General features: G+C 42.9%; 1 protein-coding gene across 7 annotated transcripts in view; it reads right to left on the reverse strand.

Moving 5' to 3' along the window:
* Positions 1-13,875, reverse strand: part of NTRK2 (neurotrophic receptor tyrosine kinase 2) — a 362,023-nt gene extending 348,148 nt beyond the window's left edge. For 4 of the 7 annotated variants that reach the window (XM_055272096.2, XM_055272094.2, XM_063636289.1 and 1 more), the window contains exon 1: positions 13,630-13,866. In XM_055272096.2, coding sequence (XP_055128071.1) covers positions 13,630-13,841 — 212 coding nt within the window. In that variant the 5' untranslated portion in view covers positions 13,842-13,866. Of the gene's footprint in view, positions 1-12,418; positions 13,142-13,629 lie in introns of those variants that run through there. The other 3 variants (XM_055272098.2, XM_055272101.2, XM_055272102.2) reach the window with 3 other exon arrangements.
* Between the last annotated feature and the right edge of the window lie 6,404 nt (positions 13,876-20,279).

Genomic DNA, 20,279 nt, shown 5'->3' on the forward strand with positions numbered 1-20,279 from the left:
TCTGTGGGAGAACAAAATGATGTGACCTCTTTGCAAAACAACTTGGCAATATTTACTTAAAAATCACAAACATTACCGAGCCTCAGAAATAACATCACACACCTACAACTATCTGCTCTTTGACAAACCTGACAAAAACAAGCAATGGGGAAAGGATTCCCTGTTTAATAAATGGTACTGGGAAAACTGGCTAGCCATATGCAGAAAATTGAAACTGGACTCCTTCCTTACACCTTATACAAAAATTAACTCTAGATGGATTAAAGGCCTAAATGTAAAACCCAAAACCATAAAAACCCTAGAAGAAAACCTAGGCAATACCATTCAGGTATATGCATGGGCAAAGAATTCATGACTAAGACATCAAAAGCAATTGCAACGAAAGCCAAACTTGACAAATGGGATCTACTTAAACTAAAGAGCTTCTACACAGCAAAAGAAACTATCATCAGAGTGAACAGGCAACCTACAGAATGGGAGAAAATTTTTGCAATCTACACATCTGACAAAGGTCTGATATCCAGAATCTAAGAGGAACTTAAACAAATTTACAAGAGAAAAAACAACCCCATAAAAAAAATGGGCAAAGGATATGAACAGATATTTCTCAAAACAAGACGTTTATGCGGCCAACAAACATATGAACCAAAGCTCATCATCACTCTCACTTATCATTTCATTAGAGAAATGCAAATCAAAACCACAATGAGATACTATCATGCCAGTCAGAATGGCGACTATTAAAAAGTCAGGAAGCAATAGATGGTGGCGAGGCTGTGGAGAAATAGGAATGCTTTTACACTGTTGGTACGAGTGTAAATTAGTTCAACCATTGTGGAAGAGAGCATGGTGATTCCTCAAGGACCTAGAACCAGAAATACCATTTGACCCAGCAATCCCATTAAAGGGTATATACCCAAAGATTATTAATCATTCTACTGTAAAGACACACGCACACATATATTTATTGTAGCACTATTCACAATAGCAAAGACTTGGAACCAACCCAAATGCCCATCAATGATAGACTGGATAAAGAAAATGTGGCACATATATGCCATGAAATGCTATGCAGCCACAAAAAAGAATGAGATCATGTCTTTTACAGGGACATGGATGAAGCTGGAAGCCATCATTCTCAGCAAACTAACACAGGAACAGAAAACCAAACACCATATGTTCTCACTCATAAGTGAGAGTTGAACAGTGAGAACACATGGACACAGAAGGGGAACATCACACACCAGGGCCTGTCAGGGGCTAGGGGGCAAGCGGGGGGAGATCATTAGGACAAATACCCAATGCATGTGGGGCTTAAAGCCTAGATGACAGGTTGATAGGTGCAGCAAACCACCATGACACATGTATACCTACGTAACAAACCTGCACATTCTCCACTTGTATCCAGGAACTTAAAGTAAAATAAACAACAAGAAAACACGCACACACAAATCACAAATATCTTGCAATTTTCCTGCAATTCAAATTCTAGGAACATTTCCTATAGATAAAATTATGCATGTGATGTTAAGAGGTGGGGCCTTCTGGAGGTGATTAGGTCATTAGTGTGGGATGAGATTAATGCCCTTTATAAGAGAGGCCAGAGAGAGCTTGTTTGTCCCTTCTGCCATGTAAGGACACAAGTAGAAGGTACACACAAGAACTTGTACACTGGAGTTGTCCAGTAAGAAGTTGGTTAAATACAGTCTATTCATCCAGTGGATTTCTGTGCAGCTGGGAAGAAAATAAGGTTGGTTACATATGTTTATCCAGAAACATTTTTAAGATACATCGTTAAGTGAAAAACCACCAAGATGTAGAAGACGGGGTATAGCATGCCCTCATTTGTGTACAAACTAAAAAGACCTGTATATGTACTATATATGTAAGACAAAGATTTCTGAAAGAGGACCAACACAAAATAAAATCAGTGGTTGTTATTGGAGAGGGGAGCTGAGGGATTTTAGAGGGTGGGAGTACATGGTGGGAGGGAATTGCCTGGGCTCTCAAGGTCAAATTTGGGCAACAAGATTGGAGTAGACAGAGCCCTAAGTGAGACATTAGATAGGATCCTATCCCTAAACATGCTGTGCTTTACCAAGGGGCCCAGGTAAACTAATAAACCTGACAGCCCCTCAGAGGCTGCCAAAACCTCCCCAGCTTCTTCAGAGTGAAGGTACACTCTTTGTAACAAGAGTTTCAAAGTGTATTCATGGTACACTCCTTTGTGCTGCTTGCATTTCTGATCACTTTCAAATATTACTTTTAAAAATATAATTACCAGCTAAATTCCATACAATAGTTAATGCATTTCAGAGAGAAGATGTGCAAAATCACTTTAAGGAATTTGAAAGGCTCCCAGGCATGAGAAGCATTGGTTAAAGGCACTAACCTTTCCAAAGAAAGAATACATCAATCAGCATTGGTGTTGGGCAGTGAATGAAGGAGAGGAAAAGGAGTGTCCATCCAGGGGATACAAGTCTGGGCCAAAGTACTTCAAGTTCTACATTCCCTTTGTGAAGGCTCTCCCATTATGGAGATGGATGCCTCAGGCGAGCTTAGCTTAATGCCATTTAACATTTTAAATGCAAAATTAAATGCCCTTGCTCTAATTCCAAGATCACCAAGCAAGCTTCCAGTTATAATTTGTTCTTTTTTATACAGCTGCTGGTGTAGAAAAAGACTGTTATGCTGATCTGTGCATTCTGGTCCATGTAATAGTTATATGCCTCTTTATATAGCAATATAGTGACAATTTTGTTCTATTCTTTAAAAACTAAAACAAAAATAAACAACTTTAGGCATTATTTTAAGAGACACTGGGAGCCAGAGGGTAATTATAAGCAGTGACAGGATAAGATCAGCATTTCGGATAGACCGCTCCAGCTACAGTGTGGCATATGGGCAGAGAGGGGACAAGACTGGAGGCGGAGATGCAAAATAGGAGGCGATTGCAGCATTTTAGGCAAAAGATGATGATGGCATGAATTATATTGTTTTTATGTAAGTACTTATTAGATGTTTGTTCCCCGCCCCCCGCCCCCACACACTGCAATCCTGGTAAGATGAGACCAGGGCAGTTTTTCTCACCATATCCCATGTACTTGGCTAGTGCCCAACATAGAGAAGACCCCAATCAATATTTGTTGAAAGAATGACTGAATAATATCAGTGGAGATTTTAAAAATTAGATTTAAGAAATACTTAGGAAAATGGATTGACAAGACATAATATGTGAATGAGTATAGGGGTTACAGAGAAGGAGGAGTCATGGTTTGTGGCTTGTATTACTGAGTGTATAATGGTGCCATTCATTACAATAGGGAACATTGGCAATGGGTTTGGGGCAACAGTGAAAAATTCTGTTTAGAAATGAGAAGTGTGACACACTCTCCTGTATCTGAGAGGGTTATTGCATACATGAGTCCAAAGGTCTTCACTGATAATTGATGGGGAAACAGATTAGGACATCATTAGCACAAAGAAGGTAACATAAGTAATGGATGAGGGTGATCTAGCCCAGAGTTAGCCCAGGAAGTGAAGCAGCCATAGGACAGAATCACAAGGGACATCAACTTTTAAGGTCTGTTTTTAAGAGCAGAGAAAAGGGAACCGACAAATAAAGCAAACAAGTAGCATGCAGAGAGATAGAGGGAAAACAAGAAAAGTGTGGTGACACCAAGGCCAAAGGAAAAGGATGTTTCAAGAAGGAGGGAGTGAGAAATGAAGCCAAGTTCTGCTAAGAAGTCAAGTAAGATCAGGACCGAGGAATATGGCCCACGAAGGCTTCTGGGGACTATGGTGCAGTGAGTTTGAAAAACAGTGGAATGGGACTGGTATAGGGGATAGGAAAATAGACATAATGAATACAGATCACTCTTCCAAGATCTGGCTTTGAAGGGAGAGGTACTTTAGTCGGGAGCAGAAGGAGAGGGAGGGAATCACGCTAAAGAAAAGCTTTTCTAAGATGGGAGGAACATGAACCTGCTTCAGTTCTTATCTTAAAATGTGGAACAATAGAAAGAAACAGAAAATACAGGTATGTGAGAGAGGGAAAGTTGCTGATGGAAAAAAGCTCAAGAGGTTGAGTGATTAGCTTCAGCTGAAATGCGCTCCAGCCCTTCCATCATAACTGGCTGCAGATGCAAGTTGCAGCTTACTCTAACGCAGTATGAGTGGAGGTGGCCCCAGGAATATCAAAAATTATTTGACAGAGAGAAAATAATGAAACTCAGTTGGATTACTGCCACCATAGGAAGTAAGGATTGGGAATTACTCACATCCCATCTACACATCAACGCTTCCCACCACTGGGAGTGTTTAGATGTGTATGCATCTGTCTCTTGCTAGATATAAGCTGCTCAGGGGCTCCTTGCCTCTGCAGAGTACCCTATTTGTTGGACATATCCATGTCCTCAATAACACTAGTGACACTGAACTACTGTTTGTATGATGGCAGCCCACCCAAATGACAATCAGGAAATGTGACAAACTATTCCACCAAGATGAAAAGACAACTTGATGAGCAGAAAAATAAGATTTGATGTCCATGAAAGCTTCTGCTCTTGGGGGTCACAGAAAACAGAGACTAACCAAAGAGGTCAGTTAGAAAACTTGCCAGAGCCTCATCCACAGAAGTGGGCCAGGAATGGGCTGAAAAAGTCTTGAACACTACTCCCAGGGAAAAAAATAAAAATTTGTTTCTATTAGTGGGAAACCATGGAAGGGCTGTCACCCAGGATGGCAGGAAACTGGTGACCTGCAAAACCATCCAGTCTCAACAGCAGAGCTGGACTTAAAGAAAACCTACAGGTCAGGTTTCTGCTGTTTAGCCACCAAAAGAACTGAAACAGGCTCTGGTTTGCCCCTGGAGTGGAGGCAATGGTGAATTCTTGAACAGAAAAGGAAACACTAGTGCTCATGGCTGACTGATTCAGAACCACAGAGTCTTTCAAGGGGTAGCATGCATGGGAGTCACAGCCTCCAGGTTCAAGATGAAATCACTCAGGCTGGTGAGGTCAAGTGGCTCAACCAAGATCCCAGACACCGATACTGTCAGAGAGTGGGTATCCCAACTCCTATATCCCTGACCAGGGCTCCTTTCAGTTATACCAGGTTCCTATACTTTGTCGCCTTTCTGACTGTGTTAACCTTACCAAGCCAGGTTCAGTTGAAACAATGATGGTCTGCCCACAGGTCGTCCACCAGAAAAAAGTACACAAATCAAGATTTCTTTACAATCCATTAAAGGGGGTTTACAGCCAAATGATTGCTTGTATATGTATGTCTGTGATTTGGGAACAGAGGGGAAGGGGATAAGAAACACCACCAGAAACAGAAAGAGGCTGAAGAGTTGCAAAGAGAAAGGCCAAACTCATGCACCTTAGTCCGTTTGGGCTGCTAAAATAAAATATCTTAGACTGGGTAATTTATAACAACAGAAATGTATTGCTCACAGTTTTAGAGGCTGGGAAGTCTAAGATCAAGGTTCTGGGAGGTTTGATATCTGGTGAGGGCCCATTCCTCACAAATGGCACCTTCTATGTGTGTCCTCACATGGCAGGAAGGACAAACAAGCTCTCTGAAGTCTCTTTTATAAGGGCACCAATCCCGTTTTGCCTTTATGTCCTAATCAACTCCCACCTCTCAACACCACTACCCTGGTGACTGAGTTTCAACATATGAATTTTGGGAGAATACAAACATTCAGGCCATAGCACCAGACGCACACAAGAAATATCCAAGGAGCAACATCATCTATAACATTCTTTGAGTTTGGGTGGTAGCAGCAGGGTTTTGAAGTAAAATTGGGAGTAAACTAAAAAGAGTGTTCTGGTTTGGGATTTTGTTTTGTTCTTTGGAGAAACACACTTGTTTTTTGTTGTTGTTTGTTTTTTCACCGTAGTTGTGTGTTTATTTGTCACACCTTACCAGGGAATCTAGGGGCTATGATGTCAAGCTCTCTTGCCCGGCACCCTCCACGCCTACACATGCATCACACAGAGGAATAAGCCAAGCCCAGAAAAGAGAGGTCACTTGCCACACAGTGAGCAAAAGTCAGACAATTCGGGCATAGGCCCCTCTGCCACCTCACAGCAAGGGACTCTGGGGTACATGAAGTAGAAACAACTCTTGTTAACAAAGATTAGCGTTGAGAAGATCCTTTCTTTTTAAATTGCACTATATTGCAGAGGTTGAAACCAAAATTCCAATACCTTTCAGTTCCGTTTACACTGTCCATTTATGTTGAGAAGATATCATAGAATCAGAAGATAGACACAGTGGGTCTCTGAGTGACCAGGTTGGCTAACAGGGTCAATGCACTAATGCTCAAGTACTTCTCTCAAAGAAGACAGCCCAGGAGGTCCTGGCCAAGGGACATCCAGAATGACAAAAACAAAATTAAAATAGTGGTTTAGGGAGGCACATTCTCAATTATTCAGAAAATTTTACAACTCAAGATAATTAAGTTGAACAAATTACACATGGCAGAGTTTTATACACAGATTTATGTACTGATAAAAACATGGTACACACATACAACATTATGTTGTGTGTCTATGTGTGTGTGTGTGTAGACAATTCTTGGGATGTGAAGATTACAGGAAAGGATGGGGTGCTCAGTAGCCATTTGTCCTTATTTGACATAAAAAAAGGAACTCTAAATGGTGTGTGATTATTAGTTTTATTTTGTACAAGAAGATGCCATATTACCAAAGGCAACCAAATCATTTATCTCTTCACAATATATATCAGACTGCCCAGGAGCTGAACAGGAGAAGAGGATGGGGGTGGGGAAAACAGAAGATGAAGCACCAGCCCACCTCTTTCCCACTGCATGAAGTTTAACCTGTGAACATGAATTCAAATCTCTAGACCTCTCCTAGAATTGCCCGGGCTCTCGAGGTCAAATTTGGGCAACAAGGTTGGAGTAGACACAGCCCTAAGTGAGACATTAGATAGGTTCCTATCCCTAATTATGCTCTGCTTTACCAAGGGGCCCAGGCAAACTAATAAACCTCACAGCCCCTCAGAGGCTGCCAAAACCTCCCCACCTTCTTCAGAGTGAGGCTGTAAACCTAAATAAGCAGATGTCTGTAAAGGGCCCTTCACGTCCAATGGGAGCAAATCTTCATGCAACCAAAAATATGTCTCAGAAGGATGCTTTTCCTGGGAAGGGCTCAGAGCAGAACACGAACAACACATAAAATGGTAGCTGGATGAATTTTGGATGGGAGCCAATAATCCTGAAGTTTGCTCACTGGCTCAGCCACTGAGACTGGTCATCAATCTTGAGGCACTGAGAAGTCAGGGGGAAGAAAGAAGTCGGGGAATAATAAGTACTCCCTGGCCACAGGTCTTTCAGGGGAGCTAACAGAGACCTCATCGAAAGAGCTGTGGGTTTCTCCACTTACATAAGCACCCCCAACTGTGACAAAGACTCCAGGGGCAACAGCTTTCATTTCACTCTGTCTGCTCTGCCCCTCTTCCAACGCCAATCTGCAAAGATGTCCCAGCAGGCCCAAGGTTAGCATACCTCATTGCTGCCAACTCATGAAGGCTTTTCTCTGAAGCTCAATTTTTGTGTATGAATTGCCTAAAGAAGAAGAACACTTCAAATTTAACACACACACACACACACACACACTCACACACAGTAAGCTAAACAGAAAATATATTTCTTCCTATATGAAGATAAGATGATTGCTTTCAGATCAGTAGCTCATGCACTTTTCAATTACTTGGTCTCTCACAGAGATGCGTTTGCACAGACTTAGCCATGTTAAACTTGTCTCCCCATTTATGGTGGTTCTATTGGGTTGGTGCAAAAGTAATTGTGGTTTTTGCCATTACTTTTGCACCAACCTAATAAAATGATGAGCCAGAATTAGGCAGTCTGAGAACACAGAACACAGGGGAGGCACCCTAAAGCAAAGGCCCCCAGCATTCATTTGGATGCCAGGAGAAAGAGTTTCTAGTTCCCACAATGCTGTTAATGAGTTGGCCTTGGGCGACTTTCTTCACTGCCCTTGATTTTTGCAAAGAAGAGGCTGAAGCAGATCATTTCTAAAGCCCTTTCTCTTTCTGAGGTTCCGATTCTAAGTGACCCATCTGAACACTGACACTGTGACCTTGGACTCATTAGACCAGTACTAACATGCCGCTAGCCTTGTTAGCAGCTCACATTTAAAAAGACATGGTTTGAGGGAGTTCAGAGCAGACACTGAAAACATTCCCACATAACACTCTGACACCAAAGGTCTTCAGATTCACACACTGCCAGACCCTGAGCACCTTGCATCATGCCCTTCCTTCACAGCTGATGTATACACTTCCTTATCTCTATGACCGAGGCTTCGGGGAACTTCAGAGCCTGGAGAAACTTGTCTGAGCATCAAATCCAAAGCCCTCGGTTTACATGTGACAAGCTGAGGCCCAGAAACATTAAAAGGCTGCTTCAAGATCAGGTAACTGGGTAGTGACTGGGTAGTGGTAACATTCGGATGCAGTTCCAGGTCTCCTGACTCCAGCTTTCCACGATATGCTTTTTTATTTTTATTTTTTGAAACACATAAAGAATAAACTTAGAATCTACACATTGCTCTTCTTTGCAAGATTTTTGTAACTTTGAGCACATTCACTCACCCATCTCCCAGATCAATATTTATAACTTCCCAGTCCTTTGGATACCCCAGAGAGCAAAGTAAGTGGTGAGAAGGCACCCAGTTATATGGGACCTTTACTTTTCTAATGGAGATTGATCAGCAATCAAATGTGAGCTAAAATTATCAGGCCACAGTGGAGCTCAGATCTTTGACATTTGAGGCTTGGGGTGGGATTTGTTTTAAAATAGCTCAACCAAGTAGACTATAAAAATGATTGATCAACCATAAATAATCCAAGATTCAGGGCTTTTTTTTCTTCCCTCTCTCTTTCTCTCTCTCTCTCACAAACACACATCAAACAAGTAAAAACTTTGCCATGCCTCAATAGTCTCTCCCCCAAATCCTCCCATTGATTACAGGCATCAGAAGCAACTAAAAATTGGCATTGTTCCAAGGGGCGGGTGTTTCATGTCACATCCTACCCTATAGCTTTTGAACCTACAAGAAACTCTCTAGAGAAGTGCTAAAGTTAACCAGAGGGATAAGGCCAGTTTATGGTATTCAATAATGGTTTGATAATGTTTTTTTTTTTCCCTAGCAGGCAAGATGAGCAATGAGTTAAAACTGGATGCACTTGCTTAACACTCAAGGCAAAAAAAAAAAAGGAAAGAAAGAAAGGAAAAGAGAAAAGAAATTCAATTCCCTTTCCCCAGCTAAACAAAAACTCTAGTTTTTATACTCCTATGACCTAGATGTAGTCAAAGAAATCATACAGAATATTCCTAGGGAGAAAGAGACCTCAACTCTCAGCTGTTCAGCCAACTCTTCAACTTAGAAAACGTCTTCATAAGGGAATATTGAAACAGACACAAACAGAGGTTTATGGGATAGAAACAGTGAGAGACCTTAAACAGACCTAAACTCGACACTAGGGAGCTGGGACCACATTGCTTCAACTTCCCATTACTTGCTTGTAATAACATACAGCCCAGGCTCTTCTCTTAACTCCAGCGTTCTGAATTCCCATAAGGAAATATCACTTTTCGGAGAAGAAAAAAATCAAACCCATTTTCCTGTATAAATAATGGGTGATGGAAGGGGAGGTGGAAGAAAGTAGGGTCAAAAGGGTCACAAGGCTTTTCCACTGTTTTACCCAGGGTAACAAAAGTGTCCATATTGCAGAGATTGAAGGTATGAAACTAAAAAGACTCCACACGGTTGTGCCAAGCTGATGTCTGTAAATACCTACACTATGAAGACAGCATGTTCTCAACTCCAGCTCGCAAGTTGTATTAAATAATGAATGATGTAAATTAGACTGCCTTATTTATTAACAAGTCTAGTGTGGCTTATGTAACCATGCTCCAAATGTAAATACATGTCTCTTAAATGCATATAAGCCACAATTCAAAGTTCTAAAACCCCCAATGGAGGGGCTGAGAAGTAAACATCAGAGTAATAAAAATTGATGCCTTTCACTGAATCTTTGTGAATGCCAGGATTTTTTTAAAGTACAATTAATTGCAATGGCAAAGCTTATTAAAGTAAGAGGGCCAAAATCAATGTATTAATGACACAACATTACAGCTGCTTAACCAGGCCAACAATAAATTGCACACAGAGTCTGTCATAGGAGAAGCTTCAAATTCTATTTAGGTTGTGCTAAGAGGAAAAATATAAGGCTTGTCTCAAATATTACCCCCAAATCAGAGAATACCACTGAAGAAATTTAAAAAAAAGATCCCTATTGGTCTTCATAAAGCATGTGCAACATAAAAATGCATGCCCTTCCGCAGCAACATGGATACACAGAACACTACTGAACTGTAAGATGGTAAATTTTAGGTTATGTATTTTTTTACCACAGCTAAAAAAATGCATGACTTCTTTTGACTGTGCCTTTTACCACTTGGGTGAAACAGAGCTTGTCCTTTGCAATGCACTTGGGCACTTAATACAACTGGGATTTAAACGGCCAGTTACATAATTCCAACAACAGGCTTCACTCTTGAATTCCATTGCATGTGACATTGGTACTGTGTTTAAATTCATTTTAACATTGCTGTGGTATAACCATTTCCAAATAACAGGAGCTGCCACTTAGCACTGTGATGTTGAGCAGGCGTGATACATACCTATAGATAGATATTGATCTAGTTATGTCACATTAGTGGGCAAAAAATATAAAACAGGTACTGTGATGGGAAGATTTTTAATAAAATAGGTTCAACGACTCTGAAGACAAAATGTCAGCTTAGCTTAAAGCATGCATGTAAAAACAAAACAAAAGATCCTACCTCTTGGTTAATCTATACATTTTTTTTTTTAATGTCCCGCTATTTGTGTTCTTAGAACCCTAAGGGCATGATGGTTTAATATATAGGTGCTAAAAGATACACCATTTTTGAATGATATGGTAAACCATTGTTTCAGCAAGTTGTGTGTTGTTAATCACAGTTTATTCACTACATTATTTCTATTTTTAAAAAATAGAAGCATGTAACTTCAGCTACATACCACTACACCAGAACTTTACAACAGGTTATTTTAGGAATACCGCTGGGCCTAACAACAAAGTTTTAAAATAGGTATAATTTGGTTCCAACTGTAGCTGGTATCCACTGGACAAGAATTTAAAAGCTGTTCAAGCAAATATTAATATGTAAAAAAAAGAACATAGATGGTGCCATATAAGGATGAGAGTGAAACAAGCGCATCCACTGATGTCATTTTGAAGTCAAAAAAGCAGAATTCAAAATAATTATATGGAGTACTTTCCAAATAAGTATTGTCATACGAGTTACAGACAAAGGCACTGGGGCACAAACTGGCTGGGCTCACACAAAGCTGAGATAGAGCAGAGAAACATACTTTGTCTCAGGACTCACATCTACCCAGCCAGACTAATATTACTAACCTAATTCCCTGTTCTCAACACTTAGCCCTATATACCTCTCCACTCCCACAACCCTAAGAGGTTTTCAAATCAAAAGGGAAAAAAAGTTAGAGTAGAAATTAGAAGTGCCACAATTGAATGAATAACTATGACACACGCTTTAGTAAATATTTTAAAAATCTACTTTAAAAAAGCTGAAAATAGGAACCTGCCATCAGATATAAAAGAAGCAACAACAATTGTGAGGACAGATATAAGAAAGCTCTGCTGAAATCAATTGATTTCATACACATCAGGCAGCTAAGATCAGGAAGGTCTGAAATAATAATTTTTTAGACTTAAAGATAGTTTTATTTCCTTTTTCTCAGATCATGGCCTTAAAATTATCAGAGAAAATCAATTAAAGTGAAAATGATCAGCCCTATCTTCTTTCTTTCTTCATTATATGCATCTATCGCCTAAAACAGAACTTTAAAAGCACCACCACCACACACACACAACAATATCTGACTGTGGAAGGCACTCCCCATAATCTCAAAACAGTCAGAAGCACTCTGAATCCCATATGGCCTTCTCCATCTAACTACTGACACCCCGTCTCATGAAAAAGATTCTGACGAAAGGCCACAGACTTTGGACCAGCCTGGTAAGCCTCAACCAGCCCAGTCCAAGACCACCACAGTTGGGGCCCTATCCACCCTTGCTCTCCGCTCTTGGCTCCTGCTCTCCTTGCCAAAAAGATAGAGATCCTAGCACCCTGGACTCAGCCCGACAGTTGGCTGCTCCCGACACATCTCAGTTATGCTAGGCCTGAACATTCCCCTCTGCTCTGCTGTTATTTCCTTTTGCCTGAGGCTTATACCATAAGCATCAGCAGCAGAACAGGCAACAGAGACTAGGAAGGTCTCTTACTTACATTAAAAAACAGGTTATCTTGGTCAACTACGTTGGCAGAAACATGGTTGTGTGTTTTCTGTGGAAGGAAAAATGCATGCGCACTCGACAACCGGAAGGCCACAGCCCAAGCCCCACTTTAGGGCTGCCTATCTCAGTATCAAACACAGTAAGGAAAACTGGGAGAAACTTTGCCTTACAATCTTCCACGCATATGAATAAAATCTCATGTTAATGAGATGTATGGAATGACAGCATCCTTCAGGAAAAAAAATGATCACAATAACAGTCCAGTAGAGGTGACACAGGAATGCTAGAGAACGGACTGGCAAGTTCTTGCTTGGTGATGTATTTGTCACAAAGCATCAGAAAAGGAGAATAGAAATACACAGTTCTGTTTCTTCAAGCCACAACAAGCTCAAACATTTCCAGGGACACAGGGGTCCAATGCTAAAGCCAGCCTTCATCAGAGTTCTACCCACCGCTTTATCATCCAATCTAGTCCCGGGAAATTAGTCAATGGGCAATTATGAGTTATAATCCAAGTGGTCTCAAAATCATATCTCTGGGAAGTCAAGTTCAAATTAAATCAGACCAGGCTTTTAGGCTTCCAACGATCACATTTTTTCTTTTGAGCGAGTGCATTTCAACACTCAGAACTTCTCCTCTTACAGATCATTTTCAAGGCCATCTCTGGATGCCATCTCCTAAGCAAAATCCGATATATAAAATGAAAAGGGAAATTGGTTAACTTAAACCTCAAAAAAGATGTTAAGGGAGAGACTGTCACTTCTTTCAACAGATTCGGGAAAGTTAATTATTTTAACCTCTTTTCTAGTGAATATTAATGGAACTTCTAACACAACATACACACAGTACTTTATCAAACAAAAATGCCCAAAACTAAGTTAGTGCATACTGAAAGCCTAAAGCACACCCAGCAGAGCTTTGAAATATAAAAAGCATAGTGAGTTCCTTCCCACGAGGAATAAATATATAATAGGCATGTGTATATCTATGCTTGAAACTTATTCTAAAGTGTCACACTTCTCCCTGCACTAGCAGTCCCAAGCCAGTGAAACAGCAGGTAACTGACAGATGACCCTGTCCTGCATCTCTTGTCTTTGACTTCTCCCCACTCTTGGGACAGCATTCACTTCCAGGACCTACCCACCTGGCCAGCCCGGGCCCTAGGGGCGAGGAGAAAAAGGAGGAAAAGCTCCAGGAACTCACATTTCGGTGATGTTCTCAGGATCTACACTGTTAGGCTCCAATCTCGGAAATGCCACGATGCCAGGAGAAGGGTCGCTGCACCAGATCCGAGAGGCACTGCATTTGCAGGACGTGGGACAGGCGAAAGCGGCCCTCCAGAAGCCCACAACCAGCCAGCAGAAGCCCCAGAGCCGCGCCATGGCGGGTCCATGCCACCTTATCCAGGACGACATCCCTAGCAGCCAGTGCCAGCCCGAGTGAGTGTCCCCGCGCTGCACCGGCCGGTTTCCCCGACCCGTGCGGGGAAGCCTTCCCCGCGCTTGCGGCTCTCTTGACTCCTCGGTGCTTGTTGCGGGCGCGCCGAGTCCAGCTTATCAGAGGCTGAGCTGGTCCGGAGAGGAGCGTGTTCTGGCAGGCGGCAGGGTTCACAGTGGCCCCGGCATAGCGAACCGCTTTACAGGGGGGCGCTACCGCTGCTCCGAGCTCTGCGGCGGCCGTCGCTGCATGGCCCGGCGCGCCGAGCACCGACCGGCGGCGCTCCAGGGACTCTCTGGGGCGCAGGTTCCTTGTTAGACGCGAATGGGGGTCCGGTATGCACCTCGAGGCTGAGGACAAACAGACACGCGTAAGATTCAGCGTAGGATCCCCAACACCACTAATTGGGGCACTCTCCCTCTGCGCTCGCGTCATCCCCACCCCGACCCCAGCCCGGAGACTGTGGATGGATGAGTGCCCAGCTCCGGCCCAGGAATCAACTTGCCCCGCGATGGCACTGACGCCGCTGGAGCCACCAGTGTGCCCACTCTCTCTTCGAGCCTGAGGCCAAGGGAGGGGAGGTAGGGAAAGGGTCCCCGAGACAGGATTCCATGGTACAGGCCGGGCGAAGGACCCTTTAAAGGGGAATGCGGAGACTGCCGGCGGCTTTGGCTCCGCGACGGGGCCCCCGAATGATGCTGCAGAATCCGCCACGGCCGCTGGGTGCCGGTGGCGCGGGCAGGTGGCGCGGCACGTCCCACCTGGGGAGTAGCCGAGGCCGCCCCAGGGGGGAGACAGTGAGGGCCGAGGCGACCGAGGGCACTATCTGCGCTGCTCACCCGGGCTCCGGCGCCTCACGCCCGCCGGCGGCGCCTGGGTTCAGGCTGCTGCTACCGCCGGGGACTGAGCGCGTAGAGCGCGAGCGAAGCAACCAGCGAGGCTCCTGCTCCAACCCAATTCCGGGAGCCGCCGCCGCCGCCTCTGCTACTGCTGGCGAAGTGACGTGAGGGCTGACGCAGAGCAGGGGCAGAAACTCCAGAAAATTAGTCTGAAATCCAAAAACACACACACGCTCATACACACACAAACCCATAACACCCTCCAGACAAAAGCACCAGGGAGGGGAGGGGAATCTGGGGGCGAGCAGGGAGGAGGGAGGCATCGGTGCCACTGGCCAGAAGCAGACAGCAGCAGCATGTGGGAGTTCACACACGCGCGCACACACGCACACATCCTGGCCGTGAAGACACGCACGCGCGTGCGTGTGTGTGTGTGTGTCTGTGTGTGTGTGTGCATTTACATCCAGGTACCTCTAAGATGAACCGTTCCTCCGTTCGACGCCTGCCGGTCCCTAATTCACACCACAGTCTCTTCTACAATCGCGGTAGAGGCTGTCTCCCTTTTTGAAATGGAAACCGTGCTTGGTTCAGCTCTGAAAAATGCGCTGATTCTTATTATAGGAATCCTCCCTCCCTTCTCCCTCCCCTCGTTCTCCTTTCCCACCCTGCCTAAAAGGGAGGGCAAGCTATCCTAAAAATAAATAAATGTTGTAAACACCAAAACGTGTTCTGCATTGGTAACCAAGGATCACCGCCCCCATTCCGGGCCACCTATTTGGGGATCGGTGGTTTTGGAGGGGCTTCCTGTTGGTGCTTTTGCAGAGGGAAGGGAGTCTCCAAACACAATTCTAGCTCTCTAAGTGGGTCTTTTTCCTGCCGTTTTCTGCCATCACACGCCCGGGAAAGAGAGACATGTGAGGGGAAGGGAGCGCGCCTGATGCGTATTCTAAATGCTCGGTGGCCACCCTGGCCTGTCCGATGTGTGGCGCCGCGTCATTTTCTCTCATCCTTTAACCTGACTGGATGTAGCCATTCCCAGATCGTAGCTTCACTCCCCGCGATGCCCACCCCCACGCAGGGCATCCCAAGCCCTTGCTCCCCTGCCGTACCTTGCGCGTGTTCATGTGTGCGAGGGTGTGCGCGAACGCGTGCCCTGCGCCCGCGCTGCCCGGAGCACGATATGCATCCAGCTACGAAGAAGCCAGGCGCGGGCAGAGCCTCGGGGTCTCACTAGGGACAAATAGGCGATCCGGGAGGGTCGGGTGACAAACCGTAACTGTTCTGCGGGTGCAGTTAAATGCTGGCTGCGGGGCATTCGCAAGCCTTGTCTGAGAATCCGTCTTCCCTTTTGCGGCTCGGAATCTGTTTTTCCGCAGTCATTTAAAAGAGAACTGGGAAAATGCACCGCAGTGCCTGACACTTCCGAGGGCTCTGGTGCCCCCGCGCGGGGAGAGAGCGTCCGGCACGCTCCGGAGCACCAGCCCACGGCCCCGGTCGCGGCGGGCACAGCGCTGGGGGCGCGCTCTGGCGCCAGATGCGCAACCAGCGGCGCCCGACGCCTGCGCGTCCCTGCCCGGCCGGTGCGCGGCTCGCCTGGCCTCGCCGACTTCCTGCCCGGTGAAAAAGGCGGGCAATCCTTCGCTCGAGAGAGAGCAATGGGTTGGAGTCTCGTTCAAAATATAGTAATAGTCACTGATCTACCCGCAGAGTTTGGGGATGGGAAGGATCGAGAAACCGAATGTTAGAGTGAATGCTCGGATCTAGGCCAAGCCTTAAATATTACGAAGGGAACATAAAACATCTAGTGGGGCTTTTTTTGTACAGATCCGGGGCGCTGAGTGTAACCGCGGGAATTCTTGGACAGCACCCAAAAATCTTGCTGCAGGTTCCGAAAGCAAGGCCAGCAGGTCTGTCTCACCACTGTCACTCGGCTGTAACACACATTGAGTGGTGAACGGCCAGGCTGAAGTTTACTCCTGAGCTGGGCCTCTATTCTCTACTAGGTGAGGACGCGCCAAGGAAGAGACGCCAAGGTTAAAAATGACCTGGTCTCAGACGCACGTAAAACTCCGCCTGTCTTGTCAGTGCCCCTTAAGTGGAGAAGCCCCTGAGGAACACTTGGGGAAGGAAGGAGTGTGTGCGTAATCACCCACATTTCTCTCACACTCCCATACTCTGAGCCTATTTTTCTAAGAAACGGCCCATTTTCTCCCTAGTGGCTGCAGCATGTCAATGCGGTATGGAGAATAGGCAGTCTTACGGTGGTTTGTACACCAGAAGATTCTAATTATGTTGGAATATTTGTAGAGTTTCTATTAGAGTAAATACATGCTACTATTATAGTTGGATTCTAAATATATTCCACTGACTATCTCCCACTTAAAATTAGGATTTGCAGTCCTACTTCTAATCACCCTACTTTTGCTCTACTATTTCAACCACAGCAGTTTGTCCTTTGGACAGATAATTTACTTATTTTATATATATATATATATTTGTTTTTAATTTCTCCCAGAAGAATGTACACTCCATGAAGGCAGGGATTTTTATCTATTTTATTCATTGATATCTCTCAAGGACATAGTAGGTGTTAAAATATATGTGTATTTTTAATGAATAAATAAAATAAAGTTGAGATCTCACTTTCTTAACATCTAATTCTGCAAGAATCTGGACAATTCCCCCAGACACGCTCCTTCTCACCTTCACAGTTTCAAATCTTCCTTGTGTTCTGAGTGCTCCTAGCACTGCTTAAAACCTTGCCTTTTTCTGTCTCATTTAGTAGCCAGATAGGCTTCAGCACTGGGCCAGAGAAGGCCTCCCACTTATTCATGCTAGTAACTCAGCACCTCCATGGACAGTGTCTAGAACACATTGGTGATCAGTAGCTATTTCTTAACTGATAGAATTGTGGATCTACCTCGATTTTAAGACCTATAAGATATGTCCCAGAGATCACTTCAAGGATTCTCAGATCACACCTTTTTAAGAGATGATGAACATTTTTCAGATGAACAATATAGAGATGATTTTTTTCTAGATCCCTTCAATGCAGGCATAGAAACTAAGTGCTGCAGGCTCCTACCTGCACTGAACCATGATGTACCTAGAGCAATGTTTCTCAAACTCTTTTGACCATGATCCACAATAAGAGATGCCTTTTACATCACAACTCAATGAACATATACATAAAGGTGTATACTAATAAAAAAGAAGTGTCACAATACAAAACTTACTTACCCTTAGTACATAGAATAAACTAATATATCCTTTTCTCTTCTACATCATTTCATTTTTGAATGCATGTAATAACTCAATACATTGATTTTAACATCCAATACTGAGTTGTAAAAAAAAAAGCAAGAATACAGCCAACTTCTGATTAAAATTGAGTAATAGGGAACAGATTTGTTCTCTCAATCATACAACCAACACACTGAACAAAATATATTAAAGTTAAGACAATGGATATAAGACAATGAAGGTCATCACTCAGAGAGAAGGAACCCAGGCAGAGGCCAACTACCTAAGTTGAGTAGACTAGCTCAAGAGAAATCAAGGAGTGCACAGTTCACAAGACAGAGTAGCAAAGAGAAGAGTATTGCACAGAAAGAACTATGGACATCTACAGAGGGCTCCTCTCAAGTATTCAGCATAATGCTGATTGACAGATGCAGGTGATACAGCTACCTGAGGCCAGAGAAAGAAGCACTGAAAAGATTAAAGAGAATAGAGTTAAAAAAAAAAGGAAAATGTAAAACACTATGTATCAGAATTTGTGTGATACCACTAAAGCAGTTTTTAGAGGGAATTTTACAGCACTAAATTCCTGTACCAGGAAAGAAGAAAGATCTCTAACCAGTGACCTCAGCTTCCACCTTAAGAAATCAGAGGGAAAAAAAGAACAAAATAAACACAAGGTAAGCAGAAGAGAAGAAATAACACAGAGCAGAGTGGAAAATAATGAAATAGAAAACATAAAACCAATACAAAAAATTAATTAAATCAAGAGCTGGTTCTTTGTGAAGATCAATAAAAACAGCTAGTCCAACTGATCAGAAATAAAAAAGAGAAAACACAAAGGACCAATAACAGTAATGAGAACAATTAAAACACTGAATATTTTATAGATATTAAAGAAACACTATGGATATATTGTGAACAACTTTATGCAAATCCGTTTAACAACTTAAATGTAATGAACATATTCTATGAGAGACACAAAGCCAGCAAAACTCATATGGAAGAAATAGATTACCTAAATAATCCTATTATCTATTGTAAAACTTGAATGTCTGGTTAAAAACTTTCCACAAAGAAAACTCCACTCCCAGATGGCTTCATTGGTGAATTCTACAAAACAATGAAGGAAAAATAATACCAATTTCATACATACTCTTCTAGAAAAATGAAGAGGAAGAAATACTTTCCAACTCATTTTATGAGGCCAGCATTACCTGGATACTGATTTACAAAAACATTACAAGAAAACAACAGTTCCTATGAATGTAAGTGCTAACATTCTAAGCAAAATTTCAGTAACTTGATTTCAACAATACATCACACATTCAAAAACATCATGAGTAGGTGGAGTTTGTCTCATGAATCCAAGTTGATCTCATGGGGGCAGAGGGTTGATCTCATGGAGGCAGAGGGAGAATGAGGGTTACCAGAGTCTAGAAAGTGTAGTGGGGGTAGGGGATGTTTTTCCAAAAAGCAGTTATAAGACAAGGAAATCCACTTTCACCGTTTCTACTCAATATTGCATTGGAGATTTTAGTTAGTGCAATAAGTCAAAAAAAGAGAAATATTCAGATTGGAAAAGAAGAATTAGACTGTTTTTTTTAAAACATACAACGTTGACTCCTGTATAGAAAATTTAATAGAATCTATGAAAAAGCTACTCATACTAATAAATGAATTATCAGGTTTGCATAATACAAGATAACTATTTACAAATCAGATGTATTTCTATATACTAGCAACAATCATGAATTAATTTTTTAAAAACTACAAATTACAATAGCCAATCAAAAATACAAAATACTTAGAATTAAAGCACAGTCCATAAATAGAAAAACACAGATACACTGGATTTTATAAAAATTAACAATTTCTGCTTTTCAACAGATACCACTAATAGAGTGAAAAAAAAGTCACAAAATGTAAGAAATATCTAAACATCATATATTTGATAAAGTCATATCAGAGTATATAAAGAACTCTCAAAACTGAATAATAATAAGAAAACATTTTAGGAGTGTGTAAATATGTTGAACATATACTTTACCAAAGAAAACATGCAGTTGGCATGTAAGCACATGAAAAGATGCTCAACATCATTAGTCATTGAGGAAATGCAAATTAAAACTGCAATGAGATAGCTACACACTAACTGGAATGGCTAAATTTTTTTTTCTTTTTTTTGAAATGGAGTCTCGCTCTTTTGCCCAGGCTAGAGTGCTGTGGCGCAATCTTGGCTCACTGCAAGCGCCGCCTCCCGGGTTCACGCCATTCTCCTGCCTTAGCCTCCTGAGGAGCTGGGACTACGGGCACCCGCCACCGCACTTGGCTAAT

The sequence above is a fragment of the Symphalangus syndactylus genome, chromosome 3 (assembly GCF_028878055.3).
Source record: "Symphalangus syndactylus isolate Jambi chromosome 3, NHGRI_mSymSyn1-v2.1_pri, whole genome shotgun sequence".
In the NCBI taxonomy this organism is placed as follows: domain Eukaryota; kingdom Metazoa; phylum Chordata; class Mammalia; order Primates; family Hylobatidae; genus Symphalangus; species Symphalangus syndactylus.